The following is a 25,493-nucleotide window of genomic DNA, read 5'->3' on the forward strand; positions in this document are numbered from 1 at the left end:
GAAATTGACTATAAATAGAATTTGTTCCCATTCGTTTAAATAAATAAATAAATGAGCTAAGCCCCATTAAGTAAGCACCCACTAAAAGCCAGGTAGAAGCAAAATAAATCATAGATTTCACTCTTCTCAATTGCAATGCTCATGTCAAACCAAGGCAATGTAAACAAAACACCCCAACTGATGATCAGAATTCATTACCTAAATTGCATTAATTATACCTATTACTCAATGTCTTCATATTTGAGCATATTTCACAATTTAAGTATCTATACACTATATTGTTTTGGAGACTTTTAAGAGAAAATGGGGAAAGAGAAGAGTCACAAAAATAAAATAATTCAGGATGTTTGGGGTGAAGTTATTATTTACTATAGGTTTAGAAAATACAAAAGATGCAGATAGAAATCTATCTCTGTCTCTCTTGCCATAAAATGCAGAAATGAATTAAATGTCAAAACATGCTAAATTTAAAAGGTAGCATTGTGCTCAATTTTTTTTTTTTTTTAACAAGTAAAGAAATAATGAACGTTCATAATCATACATAAATGAATTATGTGAGAGAGTCAGGTACAGAACACAGGCCTCTATGGTTTTCAAGTCTAATATTCTTTTCCACAATAACAGATCAAATGACATGATGACAAAATGACTTTGGGATTTTTTTTTTTTTTAGATATAAGTACAAAATAAATGTTCATATTGTAGGTCTATCTATTTGATGTACAATGAAAATTCAAAACACGATTTTTAAAAAAATCCAAACTCTAAATACTGAAAGATTTTATAGGAAACCAATAAAATGAAAGTTTACTGAAGAAAAAGAAATACAAACAATCTGGTAAATCCTACTTTGTTCTCAGAAAGCTGTCTGATCAATGGTTCCTTTGGGACTTTTAGGACACTTGGCACTTTGACTTCATGGTGCTTAATTAGCTCTTCAGTTTCTGCCCTCAGATCATTCCACTGTTCACTATCAACGAGCATGTCTTGGAGTTGCTGCTGTCGTACATCCACGCCATGCTGAGTACTGTCCCATTGGGTTTTGACCTTCTCTACTATGGGAAGCAATGCAAGAAGTTAGACCTCAAAGTTAATATGAATTGAGAATAAGTAATACACTGATACATGTTTTTATTTTGATGTCTAATAAACCAAAAAGATTTGTAATTCAATCCAAGTGGAAGTGCCCATTTAACTATACCTAAATCTTAAGAAACATCCCTACAGGAATAACCTCTTAATTGTTTAAGGTACAAGTAATAAATTAGAGGGTAGCACACATTAAGGTAATCACCAAAACTGTAATAATCCAAACTAAATTACACTAATAAGAAATATAAAAGTTGCTAGATCTCTGTTTAAAAAAAAACAAACCACACCCCTACCTAGTTTTATAGTAAATGGGGAATAGCCAAGTCTCTTTAAAGAAGTGTGACAATAGATGAGACCATTCATCTATTGAGGAGGTTTCAGGGAGATTCACATAACAGACAAAACACAAAGTACAACAGGATAGATAGGTAACAGAAAGGCATACCCATTGAGGATAAATAATGTGGCAATATTCCAACATTCTACATCCCAGGGGAATAGAAGACAAAAGAAAGCGGGCTTAATCCTACCACATGGTAAGTGATAAAACTGCTCATCTAGAGACACAATGATTCTTTAAGGCTGCATAGATTTATTTGCTAAATTAACTTTTCTAATTAACTTATTGCTACCTTAATCCACAATCTTAATATACCTTTTAAAACAATTTACTCCAATCCCATCAGTGAAATGAGGCTCAATAGTAATGCTTAAATTATAGTAACACCTTTGGTGCTTCCCTGCCTGTATTTTCTTCATTGCTTAAAAATAAATGTGAATAAAATAAACACAAAGTATATGTAATTATGATCTCTAATAATCCAAGTTAATTTTAATTAAGTGAAAATAACTGCCTTCTTTAAATTAGTACGCTTTAATATTCAAAGATTTATTATAACATGACATAAATATTGCATCCTCACTAATCCAGCTCAACATAATTCAATGCAGAGGAGACAAAAGACTTGCTATAGAAGAATTCATCAGGGTGCAAGCTATGATGAGTCCCTTCAAATAAAGATGGGCTATAGCTTAAATAACACTCATGTATTCTATCAACAGAACCATTTTCAAAGAACCTCCAGCTAAGACCTTCTTACATTGACTTTGCAACATGAGCAAAAATTTAAAAAGCTTCTGAGCATTAAATTTATATATATGAAAAATAAAAATTCTTATGTTTCTTATGGGTGACAGGATTTTGGGGTTGTTTTTTTTTTCTTTCTTTTAAGGAGATTCCTTCACCAAACGTAGAAAGTGCAACAAAACTATAAGAGCTTGTAATCTTCTTTTTCTCTTTCAAGGATACTGGTTCACCTTCATAGCATAATAAAGCAATAAAGTGAGATTTGAGGAGAGATACCAGTATATAACCCAAAATTAACAAATGACTAGTTCACAAAAGCATGACTGATCTGATATTTAACATTGAAGGAAATAAGTATTCATAAAAAGAATATTCTTCTGTCACAATTCTAAGTACAAAATTAAATTTAAAATCAAGAGATGTAATATATATGGAAATATACAAACATTTGGGTATATAAATAAATATATACATACATATTAGTAGACCATGATTTAGAAATGAAGGAAGATAATGACAGATTGAGAGTCTTACATTTTTCTGTGATTGCAGTTCTTATATCTGAACTGGAAGTTTTATTTTTCAAATTCTGAGCCAAAGTGAAAACAGAATCCAGTTGGGGATGACGTTGTTCTAAGTCAGCCTTTGTAATCTAATAAAAAAAAAAAAGAAAGAAAAGGTATATTATATTTTTTATACAGAAAGGCTTTAGGGAATAATGGAGGGAAGGTGGACCTCAAAAGTCAGCAAGACATAAGTTCAAGTTGCCTTGACTCATGCTAGCTATATGATCCTAGGGAAATCAATTAGGCACCCAATGATCTAGGCAACTCTCTAGAGCTATAAATTATAAAGAAAGTGCTAATATCCCAGACTTACAGGTAACGAGACTTTCTAAAACAGTCCCTAACTCTATTCCTATTTATTATAATAAAACACAAAAATTAGTTTAATAAAAACACTAATGGATCTAATGATTTTTTCTCAGAAAGAGATAATACATCTACTTATCTTTATCCAAATGTGTGTTTAAGATGAATCTCCCACTATTACCAAAGAAATAACAAAAAACAAGGATGACCAAGCATTATGAAGATGACTAAAGAATATTAGTATATAAATGAGCTTCTGAACTGCAGAATAATTACATCAATGATAAACCACTATTTCAGGAGCTTTTTATTCCATTTAATACTGATTAAGTGTCCTGATTTCCTACCATATAAAACTAATTAATACTTAAAAGAAGATGAAATCAGTGAATAATTTGTTTAAAGAAAGAACTTTTTTTAAAAAGAGACCAGAGTAAAGTATAAAGTTTTATCAACTGTAAAGGGAATTGAGGCAGTGCCAGAGAAATAAAATGTACTACAAGACAGACAACTAAATTCAGTACAAAGAAAAAATTCCTATTTTTTTCAAATATCAGCCAACCACAAAAGTATTAGACTCAAGTAAAAGTAATTTAATCTTCAAAATTCAGAAAAAATGGTTTATGAAATACTATGATAAAAATAGGACTTGGAATGACCGCAGCATTCCATACATACTTGGGTTCTGTTGGGTACTACAGATAGAAAAACTTCCATACTCAATTACTGTCTAGTTCACTAGACACTAAACATTATATTTTAAAATCAAGGGTAATCATTTGTTTATATCTACAAGATACCTAGTACCTTGAAAATAAGATGTATGCTGATTTTATCCTAAAATATATGACAATATTAATGAATAGGATGTATCTAAGACCTAATTGGGTAAAGATGGTTTTTATGAAATTCAATTATTTGAAATGGGAAAGTTTTGACTTCCATGTTCCAAAAATTTTCAAAACTCCAAATTCCCACAGTTAACACCAAAAATGAAAGAAAGGTTGTTTTAGGTCAATCTTAGCTGCTTTTATGATTCTAGGATTCAAATTCACACCACATACTTACTTTCATACGTTCAATTGTCTGTTTGATCTCTTCTGCATTCCCAACAGTAACAATGTTAGATTTGAGCATTTGATCGATCAATACTAGCCAGTCAGCTAGTTCTGTGGTAGTTTTATCCAGATCAGCTGGTACAGAAAGTTCCAAAGATGGCTGTTTTTGAACAGGAATTTCTGAGGTGGATGAGACAAGCACCACTTTTTGGACAGCAGGGTGTTCTAAAAACAAAAACAAATATGAGGACTTCTTGCATTTAGCTTTTATATTTATCTTTCAAAAGAAATGCTGAGAATTTAATATAAGCAAATCTCCATTTTATATACTAGTCACATATTAATTCATATTCATTTTGTAATACACGCTAAAAGAATAGAAGAGATAAGACTTAAGGAAACCTGAGTTCAAGTTCCAATACTGTTAACTAATGTTGCTATGACTTGAGACAAATAATATTTGTTCATCTATAAAATAAGCATGCTTGTACTACTTATTGTGTAAGACTTGGGGAAGAATAGTATTTTGTAAATACTTAAATTGTAAGAAAACTCTAAGCTATTCTTAAGGAACAATATAATATACTAGAATTAGTGCTGGTGAGTAAATCAGAAGATCTGAGTTGGAGTTTCAGCTCCAACATATTTTTTGCTCTACAGATATATTTATCATTATAAACATTCACAAATTGCCCTACTTCAAAATTATTCCCTTATGAAAAAAATTTCTTTAAATAAAATCAACAATATGACATCATTTGAAAGAGAATGCATCATTCCACATCTGTAAAAGCACTATTCCAGCTCTCAATTGTTAATTTATTTTTTTAGAACTCTTTTCTTCTCTCTCCCACCTTCCAAGACATTAAAAAGAAAAGAATGAAATTCCTTGTAAAAATATGCATAATCAAGCATTGGATTATACAAAAATACTTATATTTTATACTTTACCTTAAACCCATTAGCTCTCTATCAAATGATGATATGTTATTGTTATACTGGAATCACAAAGGCCCACTATACCGATCATAGTTCTACAACTTTCAAAGTTGTTTGTATTGACAGTGCTATTCTTATTATTTCACTTCCCTTGGTTCTACTCATTTCAATTTTAATCAACTTACATTCTTCCAATTCCAGCTCATAGGATGGTTGGTAATAAAGTAGCATATAAATATATAAAGTTTAGGAGCCTAGAGTTTTTTTTCTTCTGTAAAACTGTTTTAATAATAGAAATGCTAGCAGAAAAATTTTAACAAAGTATTTTATTACTGTCAAAACACTATGTAAATAAGAGTTAGTTTTCCAATGGAATTTTTAAAATGTACCTTGCAGCAATACTTTAGGTCAGGGTACAGTATATAAAACATAACTGGCTAAAACCATTGAGAATGAAAGACAACAAGAATGTTATTAGAATTACGTGTTTCACTCTATTAAGGGCAAACGACATTAAATTTTTGCTTTTTCAAAGATTTCTTTCAATTACCTACCATCTGTAAACCTGGGGAATATATATATATTATATATATATATGTCTTTTACAGCTTATTTACTGTAAACCTCTAGAATATAAGAAATTCATTTCTGGAGTAAATCACTTAATGTGTCCCAAGTTCAGATTGTCATAGGTCCATTCAAAGATGTGTTTAAGTCATGTGTATTTCCAAAAACCCTTTAAAGTACTCCTATAGAATCAAGAATGTTTCCAAAATAAGGGGAATCAACCCTAATCTACCAATCCACCAATATAATTTTGTATATTGAGGCAATATTCAAAATTATACATTTAATGATGCAGATATTTTCATGTACACAAAAAGCCACACACACATATAAAAGTACAGGTATGTATACATATGTATAAATTGACTTTCTTTTCAAGAGCAATTAGGTGGAGCAGTAGATATCTCACCAGTCCTGAATTCAAATCTGACCTCAGACACTTAACACTTCCTAGCTGTTTGACTGTGGGCAAGTCGTTTAACTCCAGCCTCAGGGGGGAAAAAAAAATTAAGTTTTCATGCAAGAATTACAGAGTAATTGTACTCTGGTTGAATAGCCACAGTATTAGATGGCCTAGTGGATAGAGCACTGAGAAGAATGTTAGAAGGAATTGAATTCAGGGGCAGTTAGGAGGCGCAGTGGATAGAGCACCAGCCCTGAATTCAGGAGGACCAGAGTTCAAATTTAGTCTCAGACACTTAACACTTCCTAGCTGTGTGACCCTGGGCAAGTCACTTAACCCCAGCCTCAAAAAAAAAAAAAAAAAAAGAAGGAATTGAATTCACTTCTAGTCAAGTGTACTTAATACTTGCATGATCCTGAACAAGTCAACTAACATCGGTCTGCCTCAATTGCCTAAACTATAAAAAGGGCATTATATCAGAACTACCTCCCAGAATTGCCATGAGAATCAAATGAGATCAAATGAAATATCTGTGAAGCAATTAGCATAGTTTCTAGCATAGAGTATACACTTAATTAAAGTATAATCCCTTACCTATTCCATGAAAAGTGTTACATTAAACACTATAGCAGATTCTACCTTTGATTATTTGAAATTACAAGGAAGATAAAAGCACATGAGAAATCTAATATTACATAGTGAATTAAGGGGCCAGGCTTAGATTCAGAATGAAACTGAATTCAAGTATTGGCACTGACATTAATGAAAATAGACAAACTGTTTAACCTCTCAGTAAACAAGAACTACTTACAGATAAGAGGTCCATCTTACTCATAGGATGATCGATCTACTTAAAAATGACCCTAATAGACATCTAAACCAAGATCCCAATTTTACTAATAAAAAATAAAGCCAAAGGATGCTTAAGTGGCAAAAATTTAACTAGCTAGCCAAGAGTCAGAAAAGGAAACTGAATGCACCTGTAATCACTTCAGAATGAGTATTCCTCCTACTCGACCATTTAGGTTCCAAAATAATAAAATCTTAGATGCAAATTTTAAATATAAGCTGTATTTTGACAACAAAAACACCTTTGTGATATTAAAAAAATGGAAAAGATATTTAATGAAATACTAATAATTGAAGAAATGTGCCAAAACCCTGAAATCAGGAGGACCTGAATTCAAATCTGAACTCAGACACTTAGCACTTTCTAACTGTGTGACTCTGGGAAAATTACCCCAATCATGAAAGAAAGAAAGAAAAACTATCAATTTCAGGTCATTCATGCAGAAATTGTCTTCCCCAAAAAGTTTAACCTTCATGAGGGTAACAAGTATGTCTTTTTATCCTCTCACATCTCCAACAATCCACAAAACAATCCTAATAAATAAAAGTAATATGGTCTGTGTCAGGTAGTGTGTTGAGATAGAAAAGTAAAAGACTTTTTACCTAAGTTCAATATTGATAGCTATGTAATCATCACCAAATGATAGAGCCAGCTTAGATAGGACAGAAAATAGTTTGAGAAGTAGTCTAGCTAAGAGAATACAGTGTTGGGTTTGGAATTGGAAAGATTCACATTCAGCCTAGCTGGGTGACCCTGGGCAATCATTTAACCCCAATTGCCTCAGCCAAAAAAAAAAGAGATTTACATTCAAATCTGAATTCTAACACTAATTAGTTGGTCTCAGCTGATTTAATTGTAAAATGGGAACAACAAAGCATGTGTAGTACTTGTATTGCAAATGCTTTATAAGATTCAAATGAGGTTATCCATGTATTTTTCAAATGCTAATGTGTTTTACTGCTGGCCACTACTACCACAAAATATGCCCTATTTATACACATGTCCACACCTAACTTGTTCACTGGTTGAGTAAAATACAATGTTAGATAAAATTAGATGACAATTGAATAAAAGTAATGGTATAACAGCTGATGCTCAAGAGAGGGGATACACTAAAGCAAAAGTACAAGCCTGGAGATAATAACATTCTCATTTCAGGGATTATCTGAATAATATTCCAGTGAGAATCACTCATAACGAATTATGACAATATGTCATTTAAAATAGTAACATGAAAATGCCAATCTGTAACATGAGAAGGTATTATCCCAAACTCATTACAATAATCAAAATGGTAGTGTAAACTATTCTAATATTCTTAAGTCAATAGATGAGATTTTTTTAAAAAAGGAGATTTGCTTGCTAAATTCCCAAAGAAAATAACAATGTATTTTTAACATGATTAAGAATAACTACCACAGAAGAATGAAATCATTAGAAAAATAAAAGTTCCATATAGAATCAGGCAAAATGAAGATATCAAGATTCTCCTTACTCACCAGAGAGCTTGGGGTGCATCACAGGATGGGGCCCTGAAACATCCAATTCTCTTTCCCTCAGTGTACTAGGTACTTCTTTGTACATCTATAGTTTCATACACACAGAGAAAAAGAAAGGAAAGAAAATGTTATTTCCCACACAATGAAGATTTTTAAGTCCAAACTATACTCAAACTGAACATTTTTCTATTACATTAACTAATATATTAAAATTATATTTAAAATACATAAATAGAACTTAAAGCCATCAGTAGACATTTAAAAATCAAATTGACCTAAGACTTTATTGAACTGGGGTTTCCCTCCATCAACATAGAAACAACTGCTTTATATTTCCTTCTGCACAATTTCTTTTCATTCTCCATTACAAAACTATTCTAATTCATTCAATTAGCTAAATAGGGAAGGATGATCACATATTTCAAAAATATCTTAAAAAACAAAATAATTCAAAATAAAAAGAAATCCTATTTCAAAAAATTACATCATTTCACTAAATTATATTATCAATAGCTAACAATGTCCATCTGTGCATAACTAAAATAAAAATCATTATACAGAAATAGGAGTGATTAAAATATTGCATTCTTCTAACTATAATGGAAAGGAATAAAAGATGGGAATCGTTGGGTTTCTTGAGATTTTGCTATACAATTTATGCTGGGTGATTTGTTTTAGGTACCTTCAACTGCTCCTTCAATTTGGAGATAGTACCTAGCACTGCTATCTCATAGTTCAAATGCAATAGCATATGTAATATAATCAAAACAAATCAGAATTGGTGTCATTATTACTATGAGTAAAATCTACTATGTGTATAAATAGCTGCATATTTTAGCTTCTTGCCTCACCCCATTTTTTAAAAATTGGGTACTGGCAGCAAAGGCAAAAATAATACTTATAGTGAAGAAATGGTGTCTGAGGAAAAAAAAAATGAGATAGCCAGCTTAAGAGTAAGAAACATGTAATGAAAAAGCAAAATTAAATATTAATAGAGACACTAAGAGGACATAAAGGCCATAATAAAGAAAACAGTAGTCCCACCATAAAGACTACACATAGGGTATTGAATTTAATTCTAGAGACTAGCTTTTAGAAAACGTACTGATAAACAGGAACAGAAAATCATAAAATTAGAGCTAATGGGTATCTTAAAATTCATTGATTCAATGACTCCCATTTTAGAGGTGAAGAAACAGTCAAAGTAGTTTTCACAAATTCAACTACAGGAAGACAAGAAAGATGGCAAGTACATGAAATCAGATCTCATAAGAACCAAGTGAATGAAAAGCAATATTTGGCTTATATGAAAGAACATTTTTAACAGGTGGTAGAGGAAGGGAAGGAAGGGAGGGAGGGAAGATGGAAGAGAGGAAGGGGAGAGAGGGAGGGAAGGAGAGTGGGAAGGCAGGAGAAAAGAGAGGGAAAGAGGAAGGGAAGAAGGAAGAAAAGAAAGGAGGGAGGGAGGGAGGGAAAAGAGGGAAGGGAAAGAAGGAAGAAAGGGAGGGAATGAGGGAGGAAAGAAAGAGAGAAAGAGAGGGAGGGAGGGGAGAAAAGGAGGGGAGGAGAGTTGGAAGATGGAAGGGAAAGAGGAAAGAGAAGAGAGAAAGGAAAGAGGGAATGAAAAGAAAGGGAAAGACAAAAATGGAAGGGAAAATGGAAGGGGAAAGAGAAGGGAAGAAGAAACAAGCATTTATTAAGTGCTTACTATGGGACAGACACTTTGCTAAGCTTTTTACAAATATTACCTCATTTGAGCCTCACAACACCCCTGGAGATAAGTGTTATCATGATCTCCATTTTACAATTGAAAAAAATGAAACACATTTAAGTGACTTGCCCAGGATAACTCAGCTACTAAATGTCTGAGACCATATTTGAACACAAGTCTCACTGACTAACAGACTAACACTTGCATTGCACCAACTGGCTGCCTCTTAATGACCACCTTATAATGGTATTAAACAGGATTAAATTTAAATGAATTAGATTTTTCTTTTCCTCCTATTTAGAGGGCAGAATTAGAGTCAATGCTTAGAAGTTATAGAAGGAAAAATTGACTCAGAATAAGAAAAAACTTCATAATGATTGCACTATACAGAATTAGAAGAGACTTCCTTGAGGTATGGTACCACTGGAATTGTCAATTAGATATTAAAATGATATTAAAAAGAAACTTGCTAAACATTTTGTAGAGGGATTAGCTTTTATATTGTAAGATTTTTTTTTATTTCTTATATAATATCCAAGTGATTTATGCATGCAGTTATGTTTTTCTTAATACAAAAGAAATCTTTTTAAGCTGATTATGGTTTGTCTTGAGCAACATATAAGTACTACTTATTTCATCTACTTCACAATATCCAAATCTATTAAGCAAAATACCAGTACATGAACATTTTTCTTTTAATACTTATCCCTATTTTTAAGATAGGAAAATAAAAGTTCTATTATGTTCCTTAATATAAATGTACTCCAAAAAAGAAAAAATGAGGGGATGGTATTTAAAAAAAAAAGATTAAATACAAAATTACAGGATATTCTTATCAACAACAACAACTATTCATTGTGTAAAATATTTCAGGCATACCTTATTCCACTTCATATTAAGAGTTCTTAAATTTTCAGAAATGTGATCTCTTTCTTGCAAACTCAAGGTGTTAACTGAAAGAATCTCAAGTTCACTTTTGTTCAGCCACTTAAGATTTTCCTGTTGCATTTCTATATCCTGAGTTAAGTCCTAAAGGGGGCAGAAGAGAGCTTTGGTTAAAAACTAGCCACAATAACAGAAAACACTCTTGTCTTTAAACTTGGATTTAGCATTAAAATATACGATAGGAAATAAATCCTAATAGTAAGTGATAGTAACAATTTAGAAAATAATTTCTATCAGAATGAAATTCTTTATGAGAAATAATCTCTAAAACAAAAATACATCTAGTTAAATTCATATAAAAACACATTTAACAAATAGAATACAGAAAAATATTTTTTTTTCTTCTGGTATACTTGTTAGGGAACTAATTTGTACCAATTCCAAAAGAGCAGCATTTAAAAATAAAAGTAGAATAATGCAATCAATAAAACCATGATGTTAAGGTTAAAGACTTGTGGGAGTTACTAGTCTTATAATTCAGTAATTTATGAGTTTCTCATACAACTCAATGAATACACTGCTCTTGGCAATAAGATCTTAAAAACACTGAAAGACCATGCCTGAGCTATATATAAATTGCTACATAATAGAAAAATATCAGAAGTTTGCTTCAAATAATGAAAGGGTAGCATCTAAAGAATCTTTTTCCTTAATACACTTTCAGAACTAAACTTATAAGTGCAATATAATATTCCTTTAAACTGTACGGTAATGTTCAAGTAGAAGATTTTTTCCTCCCTATTATCCTGCCACATTATTTCCATTCTTGTATTTAAATTCTATAGAGGTACAAAAACAAAAGATATCATATAACTAGCCTTTAGTTCTTGGATGCTATCTTCCTTCTCAGATGAAGGTGTCTTTTCCAAGGCACTTTCTGCCTTTGATAACCAGCAATTAATTTCGGCCAGTCTTTTTCTGAATTCCAATAGCTGTTCATCTTCTTCTTTCAATCTAGAAAAATCATTATTGAAAAATATTGAACAAACCGATTAGTTTGAAAGTCAAAAGGATCAATTTGTTTCTACTAACAAGATTCATGCAACATCATATAACAAGTGGGTTCAACATTAGTGATTTAGCACTCTAAAATACTGCATTACTCAGGATATATTATGATCCTTGATAATTTCCATATTTTTTCTCAAAGGTATAAAAAGATAAATAAGCCATGCAAAAGAAAAGTTTGCCTTTTTTTAATACATAAAGTGAAATTATTTAACGATTAAGCAATATATATGTACTATGCACAAATTAATTTAAAATAAAAACAAAGCAATGATATGCATAATAATGAAGAATGAAATTTTTTAAAATTTTAATTAAAAAAGAAAAAGCAACTAAAGTACAAAGAAGAGATAGTCATACTGTCAATATTTTGGTAGAGGAAGGCCTTGAATCAAGGTCTAATTCTAAGTATGCTTTTTTAGTATGTATGTGTGTATACATACATAATATATACATATATATTTAAAAATAAAATTATGTCCATAAATAATCCCTTTAATTTTAAGAAAGTAATTTTATTTATGTAATTAAAGTGCTTTAGTTTTTATGAAGTTTACATATAAGGGTTTACATTATGTACTTGAATTCTTTAAAAACTTCAAAGAAACTATTTCCTATTGTGAAAGAGGGATTTTTTTTTTTTTGGCCATTTTATCATTCATTTTTAATGTACTTAGATTTCTATAAGATTTTATAAGACCGCTTTGAAATTTTCATTAACGAGCTAGCATAATATTTCCTGGATAATGACATTATCACACAGGCATAAATAATCACTGAGTATTTATTAATAAACTATTCATGTTATCTAATTTTATTAGCATAGTTTATTTGGATAAAGAATCAAAATGGCATTTAACTGTTTCATCATTTAACTTCAAGTCCTCAGTAACATTAATTATTGAATTAATAGATATAATTAATTAAATTCTAAATATATTAATAGTGACACCAACCTAAGATGATTAATATCATGACATTATGATGTACAATTAAAAATAAACCTAGCAAATCAGATATTTCATTTGTAAAAACAGAAGAGAATATTTTAATTCATCACCTTTGCATTATTTTGCAATGCAAAAGAATGAGTAGTGCTACTTCAGTGATATCAACTATACAAAAATTTATCACTTTGAAATAAAATTTGGAGTATTTCTGCAACTAACTGTTAATAATCCTGCCAGCACAAAAAAAAAAAAAAAAATGGGGGAGGGGAGAAATAGAGGGGTAGTAAGAAGAGGAAGCTGTTCAAAGAATTCTTAATTTTAGAGGAATATCTGGCTCACAAGGTGGATAAGGTCAATGAAATCATTACTTAAGATAATTGCAACTAATGATGAGCTGAACATTAGGTACAACAACCTCCCACTGTTTGAGTTCTATAAGCTGACAATTTTGTGTAGCTTGTGAATGATGTTATAAATATCCAAATGGCCCTTGGCAAAAGAAAAGGTTCTTAAGAGTCTGAACTAGATAAACTCTTAAAGGTTTGCTGAGTCTGAAGAGAATCCTCTTAACAAACTTTATAAGAAATTAAACATGCATCTAATTTTTCAAACAACAGAATATCACATTTGTCAAATAAATCCTAGAAGTCCACTTAGAATTAATATTCTCAACTTCATGTACTTTGGAAAAAGAGACATGTTAATGATATTTCCATAATAAAAGTTAAGACAACTGGGAATAGCTGGACTTCCTTATATAATTTACCTTTAGCAGGTACAAATGAAAGGGAGGATTGATGGTCATTAAGGTTAAAAAAAAAAAAAAAGCCAAAGCATCAAAACAACAACAACAAATTAATAGATCATGACATTGAAGGGGAAATTTAGCATAAGTTCATATAAAACAAAAATCAGAATATGTTTTAACAAAGGAGGACAAAAGTTTCAAACTACTTCATTTGTTTTTTGAAAGATTTTGGGCAGAATGTAATTTTGAAGAGCCTCCAGTTATGACTGAGATACCTTTGCTGTCTCTCCATCACTTCTGTCACATATGAGTTCCAGCGTTTGTTGAGCCCGGAAACCTTGTCTTGCAAGAACTTTTGATCTGAAGTGGAGAGTTTCTGGATGATGGCATCTCCAGTTTGGTTTAATGATGAAAAACTAGGTTGGTGGGTGCTAATTATTTCTTCAAGTTCCTGTCACAGATGCAAGAGCAAATATCATTTGTAATGTTAGATTACTACTTCAAAACTTTCAACACACTTAAGTAGTATAGTGTTCATTTAAATGCTGCAGAAGACTATAAATGAGAAGATTAAGATAGAAACTATATTCTCATTACCTAGGTTTTTCAAAGCAAATCAATGAAATTTCAAAGAATGTACTTTTAGACCTAATTCAGATTTATTCATTTTATTCGGCAAAAATAAAGCAAGGAAGAAAAACATTTCAATATAAAAGGAAGCATTTAAAAACAAAAGACTTCTTTCTATATTTGTCCAAATATGTTTGAAGACTCTGGTATTAATTACCTTCTAATCACACTCAAACTTTACAACTTTACTTATTATGACACAACTTATTAATTACCTTCCAATCACACTCAAACTTTACAACTTTACTTATTATGACACAACATCAAATATTACAATGCAAAATATAGGAAACTGGTGGGAGGGGATTTATTAATTCTAGGTTCAAATTTACTAGTCATAAAAAGAAATTTCATAAGGGAAGGGAGAAAAGAATAGGGAGGATATTGAAGAAACATACTTTTAACTAAGCAAAAATATAGGTGAAGAGAGCCCCAAAACAAAAATATTTCCTTTATTTTTCTCTCACTAGCTTTAGAATTAAAAGTATATGCAAAACTTTTAGGAAATAAAATTTTACTTTTAATAATAGTATGAATTAAAATTTAATTTGTTAGCATTATTATAAAAATCTGCCTCAATAAGAATGATTTGGCTGATGTTACCATATAATTTAGAAGGCCATGTACCAAGAGTACTTCCTTTAATAATTAGTGAAAATGCTAATGAACTTACAAACGAAGCACTCAAATATATCTTAAATGTGTAAGTCTATAAAAAGAAAGTGACAAAAGTGAAACTTAGTAAATCATTAAATAAAGTTAACGAGGAAAAATTAGAATTTAGAGATCTAATTTGATAAACAAAAATGTATTAAATAAAAATTACTCTTGTAGCTACCATAAAAGCTCCCATTTTTATTAATATCACTATGCAGGGAAAACCTTAACGGAAATAACATTCCTTTCCCATCACCACTATTCTACAAAAAGAGGCTCAAAAATATTCTGAGTTAAAATTGTAACCAACAAAGTAATTGTCAATTATTATTTACATGTGTTCAGGAATTTTTTTAATGAATAAAAGACCAAAACAATTTGCATGCAGCCAAAAGCTCATGTTAAAGTTGTTGCATCAAAAGGTACTAAAAGCAAAGGAAGTATTTGACCAGCAAAACCTATTCTGATAAAATAGACCCTACCTGCTGATGTGTCCTAGCCTTCTCTATATCCAAGCCGCCATCTGCAGTACGTGCCTCAGCCAGTAACAGTTCAGCTTCTGTCACCCACTGGGTGAGGTCATTCAAATCATAATGAAAGTGTCTCCATTCTTCTACAGCTTGGTCTAAACAACTTTTAGGGAATAAATAAAAAAAAGTGGTAAGTGTTTTTCCCCCACTGCAATGCATTGGAATATTTTGGTTTGAAGAACATGTTGTCATGAATTGTTATTTTTTTTGACTAAAAGCTTTACAAATATGTGAATTCCCTAATTAACAATTTAAAAATTTCTGAGGATTCTAGACAAATACTTCATTCTGGAAAGAACTTCTTATATTTTGGGATACAAAGTCTACAATACCAATTAATTCTTTTACTGTTCATTAGGGAATTCAGATAACTTTTAAAGTTTCTGATAAAAACTAACAATTCAAAAAATTTGTCCTATGAAGCAAAATTTTCCAGAATATTGCAACTGATAATTTCTTCAGAAAATCTGATCTAAAGCTAGCATTTTCACACAACTTATTGGAAAAAAGCTCAGCAGGGCATGATGATGTCAATTTTCCAAATTGCCTCTAGCCCAGAAAAACAAGGTTGATTAATAGTAGTCAAATTGATCTATTGACCTTCAAGCACATTAAACTTTGAAACTGGGACCACTTTTGATGATAAAGCCATCAATTGATAATGTCAGCCCATAAAACAATAATTTCAGGTTCATTTTTTAAAACCAAATAACTGGGTTACAAAAATAAAAAAGAACAAAACAATCTATATAGGAAACAATACATTACAGGGAAATACTTCCTATCAATCTCAACCATTTTCCATCCCCCATTTTAGTTTTTCATTTAGTTTTGTAAAAAATTCCACCATGTGCTAAAATGAAAAAATTAAAAAAAAAAGTTCATGAAATAAAGTACTAGCATGGGTAATGGCTGCTCTGTGGAAACATTCACCAAAATATATGAAAATGTTAATAGCCCCATCTGGCAGCAATAATGAAAATAAATAAGGTGATTTCTGTTTCAGAACTTTTTTCTGATGAAACCAACATTTATTTATCCTGTAGTTGTCTACAGAGTATTTTAAAACACTTTTTTTTAGAATCAAAAAGAAATGAAATCCTTTTTTGGTAACTTGCATAATTAAAATTCTCAAATACCCAAATTCTAAACTATTTTAAAAATGTCAACTATTCCCATACCTAAAAAATTATTATTATAGTCATGAATATGTTAAGGTTCATAGCATAGTAATAACAGGAATATTATTTAGGTCATTACACAGAGAAAGGCATATTTAGTTTTAATTACCCTACATAATAAAAGAGAGATTAGTAAAAATGCTAGTGCTTTGGCATTTTCAGAGATCCTTAGCTATATATACACATGCTTCAAAAAGCTTTAATGGGATAGGATTATAAAATTATATTGAGTTAGTTAGCTAGCGTATTATCAACCTGGCCTCTTAAAACATCCCATCACCAAGGCTAAAATGTACGCAAATACCCTTCCTTAAAAAAAGGTTTCTAATAAATGCAAATTGTCACTAGATAGTCTAAGCGTGGGTAGAACTAGAATAGCCACTATAAAAGGACAATGTAAAAAAACTGGTCAAGAAGTGATAATGAAAAGGACCTGAGAGCAACATAATCATCAAAGTTGCTGTTTCTTCTTTGCCTTTAAAAAGGATCATGACATCAGCGAAGTGCAAGCAAACCTTGATTATGAGGTAGTAAAGCACAGAATGGTAGGGATGGAGGTTATATCCCTGTGTCTCTGGATTCTAAAAATGTGGATTGTAATCATGCATCTAACATTCCTAATTGTGTGACCTTAAACAAGTTTTCCTCAACAGTAAAATGGTGGGAGGGTAGGGTAGAGGATGGGGGCTATGTACAGGGGCAGCATGGGCAAAATCAGGTAGTCTGTAAAGTCCCTTCTAGTTCTATATCTAAGAACCTAGAATCCCAATGTACATGATTTTGCAAGCAAGTTTGCAAAATAAAAATATTAAACTAGGCAACAAACATGTAAATCCTTAATAAAGCATTAACAGGCTGTTCAAATCCAAATTTAAGTGACAGATCCATGTTTTTAATTGGTGATATATATATATATATGAAAAAAAAAAAGATTACTAAGACCACTGATCATGATTTTCTATGACTGATTTTAAAAAGGATTACTAGATGAAAGAGAAATTCAGGAAATCTTCATTTTAGAAGGACCATTTTTAGTTTTCCAGTCTAACACATACCTGAATAACCCCAAATATACCAACGTAACCTCTTTCTGAAAAATTCCAATAATAAAATCTAATTTTAGTTTTCAATAAATCAAGTATGAGAAAGTATTTTCTTAATCTGTCTCTCTGTAACTTCTGTCCACTGGTTCTATTTCTAATATGACGAAGGGAACACAAAGCAGAAAAAGAAAATGCATTTCATAAAACTTTTTAAATGTTTGAATCCAATAAACTCTCCTTAATACAAGCTAAATATCTTCAGATGATTCAGGCATTTTCTCATATGTCACTGCATTCTTCTTTATTTAATATCTAGATAAAAGCTAGAAATCAACAAACATACTATAAAGAATACGGTCCGACTTTGGGGACTGAGCATGGATCATAAGACGGTATTTTCACTTTTGTTATTGTTTGCTTGAATTTTGTTTTTCTGATTTTTTTTTCCTTTTTTTGCTCTGATTTTTCTTTTGTAGCATGGTGATTGTAGAGGTATGTGTAGAGGAATTGCACCAATGTTTGACATATTGTGGATAGCTTGCTGTCTAGGGGAGAATATGAGAAGAATAGGAGGGAGGGAAAAAATTGGAGCATAAGGTTTTGTAGGAGTAAATGGTGAAGATTATGCATGTGTTTTGAAAATAAAAAGCTTTAATTTAAAAAATAAATAAATTTTTAAAAAGACAGGATAAACAGAAGTAATGAGGAAGTTGGAAAAAGAATAGAGCAAAAAAGAAAGAATAGAGGAAGAAAGGGAGCAAATGAAAGAAAAGGAAGGAAGGAGACAATTAAGGAAAAGAATAAAAGACAGTTTAGGTAAGATACAAAATAACTTTAGTTAATGAAAATATTCAAAATATTAAAATAATTTATTTTATATACAGATAAAAAAATTATGGTCCAAGCAAGGCAAAATGTACCAATACTTTCCCTTTGTATTCAATGTTCTACTTCCATAAACATGGTGTAAAATCACCTAAGAATTTTTTTTTTTGGCCTGTCAAATCATAATGCGCCCTAATAATAAACTGGCCAAGTCCAATCAAATCCCTATTTTCTGAATTCACAAGTCATTTAGTACAACCCACTGTACCTGTGAGGACAATAAGCCTCAAGAGAGTTGATATTAATTTGTACAATGATCCCACATCTGGTAAGTGGCAAAGTCTCTAATCAAAGTGTCTGATGATTCTATAATTTTCTTCTATTCTATCCTTGAATAAAAAATTATTTTGTGATGAAAATTGCAATATGTTATATATATAGCACATTTTTAAAATGTAGAAATAAGAATAAAGAGGAAACTTTAAGAGCTATGTAGGGAGTTTTTTGATTAGGGAATGGGAGATTGGGTTTATCTGTTTAGTTGTTAGCCTAGACTTCTGGTTTCATTGGGGTAGAGTACTTGCACTAAACATTAAGATGTTTTATAATTGCCAATGATTTCACAATCAGTATTCATCCAGAGTTGAAGCTTTAAACTTGGTCTTACTGAACTGAATGCTAAGTCTCAATCTCCCATGTAATACAATCTAAAAGTATGGTTATATTTAAAAAATACAAAATCTGAACACCTCTTTCTAAAAAAAAAAAAAAAAAAAAACAGATTTATATTTTTTTCCCTTTTCCACAAGTAAATAAAATTAGAAATTCTAGTTCTTTCTACTTTAAATCTTGACTAGCCATGAAGAGGTTAATTGAGGCAAAGACCTCATGCCTAATGATTTTTTTTTGTCAATTAGTAATCTTTTATTATGTGTCTACTATGTGCCAGATGCTACATTGAGTGTTGAGGAGAAGGAAGGAAGAGAAGGAAGGAAGAGAAGGGTAGAAGAGAGGGAAGGGAAGGGAGAGAAGGGAGAGAAAGGAGGGAAGAGAGAGAAGGGAGGGAAGGGAGAGAAGGGAGGAAGAGAAGGGAAGGAGAGAAGGGAGGGAAGGGAGGAAAGAAGGAAGGGAGGAAAGGGAAGGGGAAGGAAAGAAGGAAGGGAAGGGAGGAAGGGAAGGAGGAAGGAAGACAGACCTAGATCTCAAGAAATTCACAATCTAATAGAGAAGAAAAGCTGCAAACAACTAAGTACAAAAAGGGATAGGCAAGTTAAATTGAAGATAATCAAAGTCATTAGAATTAAGAGGAATCTGGAAAGTAAGGTTTTATGTGAATCTAAAGGAAATCAGAAAAGTCAGGAAGTTGAGATAAGGGAGGATCAAATATCAAGCATGGGAAATTGCCTATAAAAACCTCAGAGCTTAGAAAGAGCTTCTTGTTCAAGGAGCATCAAAGAGATCAGTATCACTGGATCACAGAGTACATGGTGGGAGGAGATTATAAAATATAAAAAAAAAAACTGGAAAAGTGGGCCAGGTTATGAAAGGTTTGAATGCCTACCAGAGGATTTTATATTTGATCCTGGAAATAATAGAAAGCCACTAAGTTTATTGAGAAGAGAGGTGGTGCCATGATCAGAATGCCATTAAGGAAGAATAATTCTAGCAGACTAGAGTAGAGTACTTGTGGATTAGAAATCATCACAATGAGGTCTAACTAAGGGTTGTGACAAAGTAAAGGAAATGTTAAGAGAGATGGGGGGTATATAAAAGAGATGTCACAAAGATAAAATCAAATAGGATTTGGAAACAGATGGGTTTGGACAGTAGGAGGATAAGAGAAGGTAAGAGGTCAAGAAGGGATTCAACATTTCAAATATCAGGGAATGAGAATGGTGGTACCCTGAACAATAATAGATAACAGAAGGGATGGGAGGAGAAGATGTTGATTATAAGACATCTATGGAACAAGTTTGAGATGTCCAAAAAGTAGTTAGAAATGAGAGTTTAGAGATCAGCAGAGGTTAGGTTGGATAAGCATATTTAAGAAAAATAAGTATAGATATAATAGTTAAATATGTGGAAAATGAGGTCATCAAGTGAAACAATATAGAGAGAAGAAAAGAAGATTCAGACAGAGATTTTTCTAACATCCACAATTAAAAGTATGAGCTGATAAACAACTGTTTAGATATGTATACATATACTGTATTTCATTTATATTTTAACATATTTAACATGTATTGGTCAACCTGCCATGAGGGCTGGGGGGAAGGAGGAGAAAAATTAGAACAAAAGGTTTGGCAATTTTCAATATTGTAAAATTACCCATGCATATATCTGGTAAATAAAAACTATTATTTAAAAAAAAAGTATGAGCTGAATGAAACTTTCATAGAGGAAACTAAAAAAGAATGATAAAACAAGAAGGAAAAACAGTGTCATGTAAACACAGCAAGAAGAGGGTATCAAAGACAAGACAGTGATAGTTTCAAAGCAAAGAAGTCAAGAAGGATACGGAGTGAGAAAAGAAAATAAGATTTGACAATGAAGAAATAGTAACTCTGAAGAGAATTGGTTTTAGTGAATGATTAAGGTCAGAAGTTTTTGATTTGTTTTGTTTTGTTTTTAAACAGACAGAAAAGGGAAGAAAGAAATGGGACAATAGCTAGTAATGATAGATAGGTCAAATAAGGATTTCCAGAGGGTGAGAGAGCCGTAAATATTAGTAGACAGTAGAGAAGCAGCCATTACACAGGAAGAATTTGAAGATAAATGAGAGAATAAAGATGATAGAATGTCAATGTGTTGAAGAAAATGGACAGAAGGGAATCACTTATATATGGAAGGCAGTTTGCCTTTAGAAAAGAAGGGCCACCTCTTTATGTCACACATGGAAGGAAAAAAGAAAGGAAAGCAGAAGAGGAAACTTTAAGGTAAGACATATAGTATATATTTATAAATTATCAATTAGACCATTGAGGACCCAAGAAGTTTGGGTCTGCTTCAAACTTCAAATGGTGGCAGATGAAGGGTTGAGCACATAATTTGAGGAGATTGAATGGAGCTCAAATTTAGCAGGTAAAAAAGCATAACTATTCCACAATAATTCAGGTTACTTCAATACTTTTGTATACTGTTATCATGTATTAAAGTTATGTTTTTATCAATATTTAGATTTTCCCCGAAAATTACACAGCTTATGTTAAAATAAAATGCTAACATTATGAAAATTAGAATGCCTCTTCTGTGGTATTCTTATTTTCCCCCCTATTTAGGTAAAAGATTTATCTTTACAAAGAATAGCAATTAACAAATAAAAGTGATTAATGTCCATTGCTAGGGAAAGATTTCCTTAAAAGAATAAGCCAAAATTCCCTGAGGTCCTGTTGACACCATGCTGAAGGACCATCAGCAGACATCCCCCAGGATACTACAAAACTTCCTAAATATGATCCGTTATCAAGCAGACAAAAATCAACATATCAGTTGAAAGGGGAGTGGGGAGGAGCACAGAATAATAAGAAGATGAAGGATACATTATTTCCTAGATTTTCACATGTAATTGCATGGGCAACACTTCTTATATAAATTCTGTAGAAAGAAAATAAGATGGTCATAGAAGAATGTCTTGGGATTGGATATTGGATTTAAATATCTTTGGAAAAGTATATTCCGTGTTTTCAAAGATTTCTACTTGCTCCCTGCTACAAAAATTCTTTAAAAAAAAATTATGCAATGAAACAACATAGCTAAAAATAATGGAACATCATGACCTTAGAAGCAGCAAAACTATAGTTGATCCAAAGCAAAACCTCAAAGCAGTTAAGTATTCTGCAGCATACTCTACCAATAATGAATTATGGCCAAGAAGTGACATAAAAGACAATATCAGGAAAAAGAGCAACGTCAAACATATAGTAAGAATGATAGATATTCTGATCATCACATCATTAAGCATGAAATATTCAACTACAGGAAGATCTTCAAGAATATTTGGTAGATTATCCTTGAAAAATTAATGAGAAGAAAAGGATGAAAAGATATGAATGAATAGCAATGTGCATCAGTGAAGAAGAACCCATATAGAGAGGATGACAAGTTCACTGAAATACCCAGATACCATGATTTGAAGTTTTTGTTTTGTTTTGTTTTTAAAGACCATAGGCTTATTTGCATTTTTGACATATAGTCAGTTTTTGTAAAGGTATGATATGTGGCTGAGAAATGTGTAGACTGCTTCTAATCTCATTTAGTAATTGCCGGAAAAAAAAAACAAAAAAACATTCTAATCAGATCACCAATTTCTTTTTTATTTGTCTCATGCTATATTTGTCTAAATGTAGAAAGGGTACCTGGAAGTCTCCCACTATTTTAGCTTTATTCTTCTATGCTAGAGTCTAGCATAGGATTCTGTTTTTTCCTAAAATGCAATTCCTGTTTCTTTTAAATATTTAAAGTCTATGAACCTAGAAGCAGCTGGTAAAATAGTCGGTTGAATACTAGGCCTGGAATTTAGACCTAAGTTTTAAGTAAGCATCCAGGCAATTATTGTGTAACCTTAGGAACATCACTTAACCACTCTGCCTCAGCTTCTTTAACTGTAAAATAGAAATATTAATAGCATCAATATCAGAGAGTTGTGTGAGACTGAAATGAGAGAATATGTGTATTTTTTTAAAAAAAGTATTTAGTCATAGTGCTTAGTATATAGTAGATGCTATGCAAATATTTATCCCCTCCATCTATCCCATCCCTCCCACACTGCTGAGTGTCTATTATATCCTGATATTGATTTGTTTCCTATGGAGCCTTAAAACATCTCATACTTTTAAAGATCGCCTATTTTTAATCACACAATTTATTTGATGTAGTCTTGCCTAAAATTCATGATTGCTGTCCTGGATGTGATTTGTTTTTAAATTCATCTGAAAAATAATAAATTTTGTCTTGGCCATTCATTTTAAGTCTTTTTGTTTTTTCTATAAACAATATCTTGTTTGAGTTTGTTTTCTAATCTAATAAGTTATCTTCTTCAGTGTTGTGGGTTATGTTCATCCTGCTCATGCTAATACTTATGACTATAAATATATAGTTTTCATCCTGTCTTATTGTACTCTGCATAACCTTTTTGGCTCTACCCTCCCATTTACAACAAAGGTGGTAAAAAGCAAAGGAGTTTGATTAATATTTGTGATTTATAATGAAAAAAATTTTCTTTCAATTCTGTTTGCCTATCTACTCCTGAATGCCATATTCTCAACAACATTTTTAGGACTTTTTCTTCCCTTTTAATCTCCCTTTCACATTTACCTCTCCAATGCTACATTATCCCTTTGACTGTTTCCTTTGCCCCTCTCCTCTTTGAACATCATGAACCATTTCCTTTTTGAGTTAAATAAAGTCAATGCCATCTTCTCTGTATATGTATGTTCAACTTTCCTTTGTAACTCCAGTTGAGATAAAGGTAAAGATTATATATGGTGGCCATTACCTTGACTACCTTTCTCCATAAATAAATATTATGCCTCTCATGTGATCCATTTTGTGAAATACAGAGATCCTTCCCCTTTATTCTCTAATACTTTCATAGTATAATGCCCATTACTTCCCCTTTTTTCTTCTAAATAACCACTAAAACAAAACAAAACCAGCTTTAGAATCTTTCTTATCTGAATTTAAGATTCAGATTACAGTATGATGTTTTTGGCAAGGTCAATATTAGAATTTGATTTGGATAATTTTATGTGTTAGAAAAGTTTTCTTTTTTTTCCCCTTGTTTTTCAATTTGAAGGACAAAAAATTCTTATTAATTGAAATAAGTTAGTTTTTTAAAACTATTTTCAAAAACTCAACAGGCCTCAGACCTTTCAAGTCTTGTCAAAGTCCTTAGTTACCAGTGGTATTTGACATTCTAAACAGATTTGCTATAGAAAGACCTTTCTCTTATAAACAGATAGTATTTAGCTAGCACACAGCTCAAAGATTCATTTATCAACCTGTTCTTTGTGAACGTGTTCACATGAAATTCTAACAAGATGCCAAATTAATTTTTTAAGGTACTATTACTCACATGAATAATAAGGTACTATTGTTCACATGAAATTCTAACAAGATGCCAAATTAATTTTTTAAGGTACTATTATTGTTCCTTTTCAAGCATTTCAATCATAGCTGATTCTATGTGACCCTATGTGACTGTGTGATTTTCTTAGTACAGAGACTGAGGTGATTTGCAATTTCTTTTTACAATATGGGAAATAAGGCAAATAGTACTAAGTGGCTTGCCCAGGTCACAAAACTGTAGGTTTCTGAGGCTGGATTTGAACTCAGACCTTCCTGCCTCTAGGTCTAGTATTCTATTCACTATGCCATCTTGTACCAATAAGACACAGAGAACTTCTGCCCCCCCCCCCCCCAAGAATCTTTAGGAATAATGACAGGTCATAATTTACTTCAACTTCTCTTAGCACATAATCCAAACCATTCATTTTATACAATAGAAAACCAAAGCCCAAGGAGATGAAATTGTTTTGCTCATAGTCACACAGGTAATTGTTGAGAGGATTAAAATCTAGGTCCTCTTACTCCAGAGGCTTCCTCTCAAGCAACACAGAAATGGATGATTATTTTTTTTTAATAATAGGTGCTTAAGTAACCATCTATGCAATGAATTACAAAGATGACTACAGAATTATTATGCATTTATCCCATTTTAGGATTTAAATAACTGAAAGGGAAAAGATGCCCCCCATATGATCCCCAAATTTATATATTCAGAGCTACTACTATGCAATAAGTAAGCATTTATTAAGTGTCTACATCAGGCATTGTGCTTAATGTTGGGGATACAAAAAATGGCAAAAGAGTTCCTTCCTTCAAAAAGTTCACAATCTAT

At 31.5% G+C, this 25,493-nt stretch overlaps 1 protein-coding gene across 1 annotated transcript in view; it reads right to left on the minus strand.

The window, feature by feature from the left end:
* The window catches only part of UTRN (utrophin), a 533,723-nt gene that overhangs the window by 310,841 nt on the left and 197,389 nt on the right, over positions 1 to 25,493 (minus strand). The window contains 8 exon segments of the mRNA XM_074309622.1: positions 850 to 1,055; positions 2,714 to 2,831; positions 4,120 to 4,334; positions 8,368 to 8,452; positions 10,958 to 11,107; positions 11,842 to 11,977; positions 14,005 to 14,180; positions 15,499 to 15,649. Coding sequence (XP_074165723.1) covers positions 850 to 1,055; positions 2,714 to 2,831; positions 4,120 to 4,334; positions 8,368 to 8,452; positions 10,958 to 11,107; positions 11,842 to 11,977; positions 14,005 to 14,180; positions 15,499 to 15,649 — 1,237 coding nt within the window.

Source organism: Sminthopsis crassicaudata, chromosome 4, assembly GCF_048593235.1.
Source record: "Sminthopsis crassicaudata isolate SCR6 chromosome 4, ASM4859323v1, whole genome shotgun sequence".
Classification (NCBI taxonomy): domain Eukaryota; kingdom Metazoa; phylum Chordata; class Mammalia; order Dasyuromorphia; family Dasyuridae; genus Sminthopsis; species Sminthopsis crassicaudata.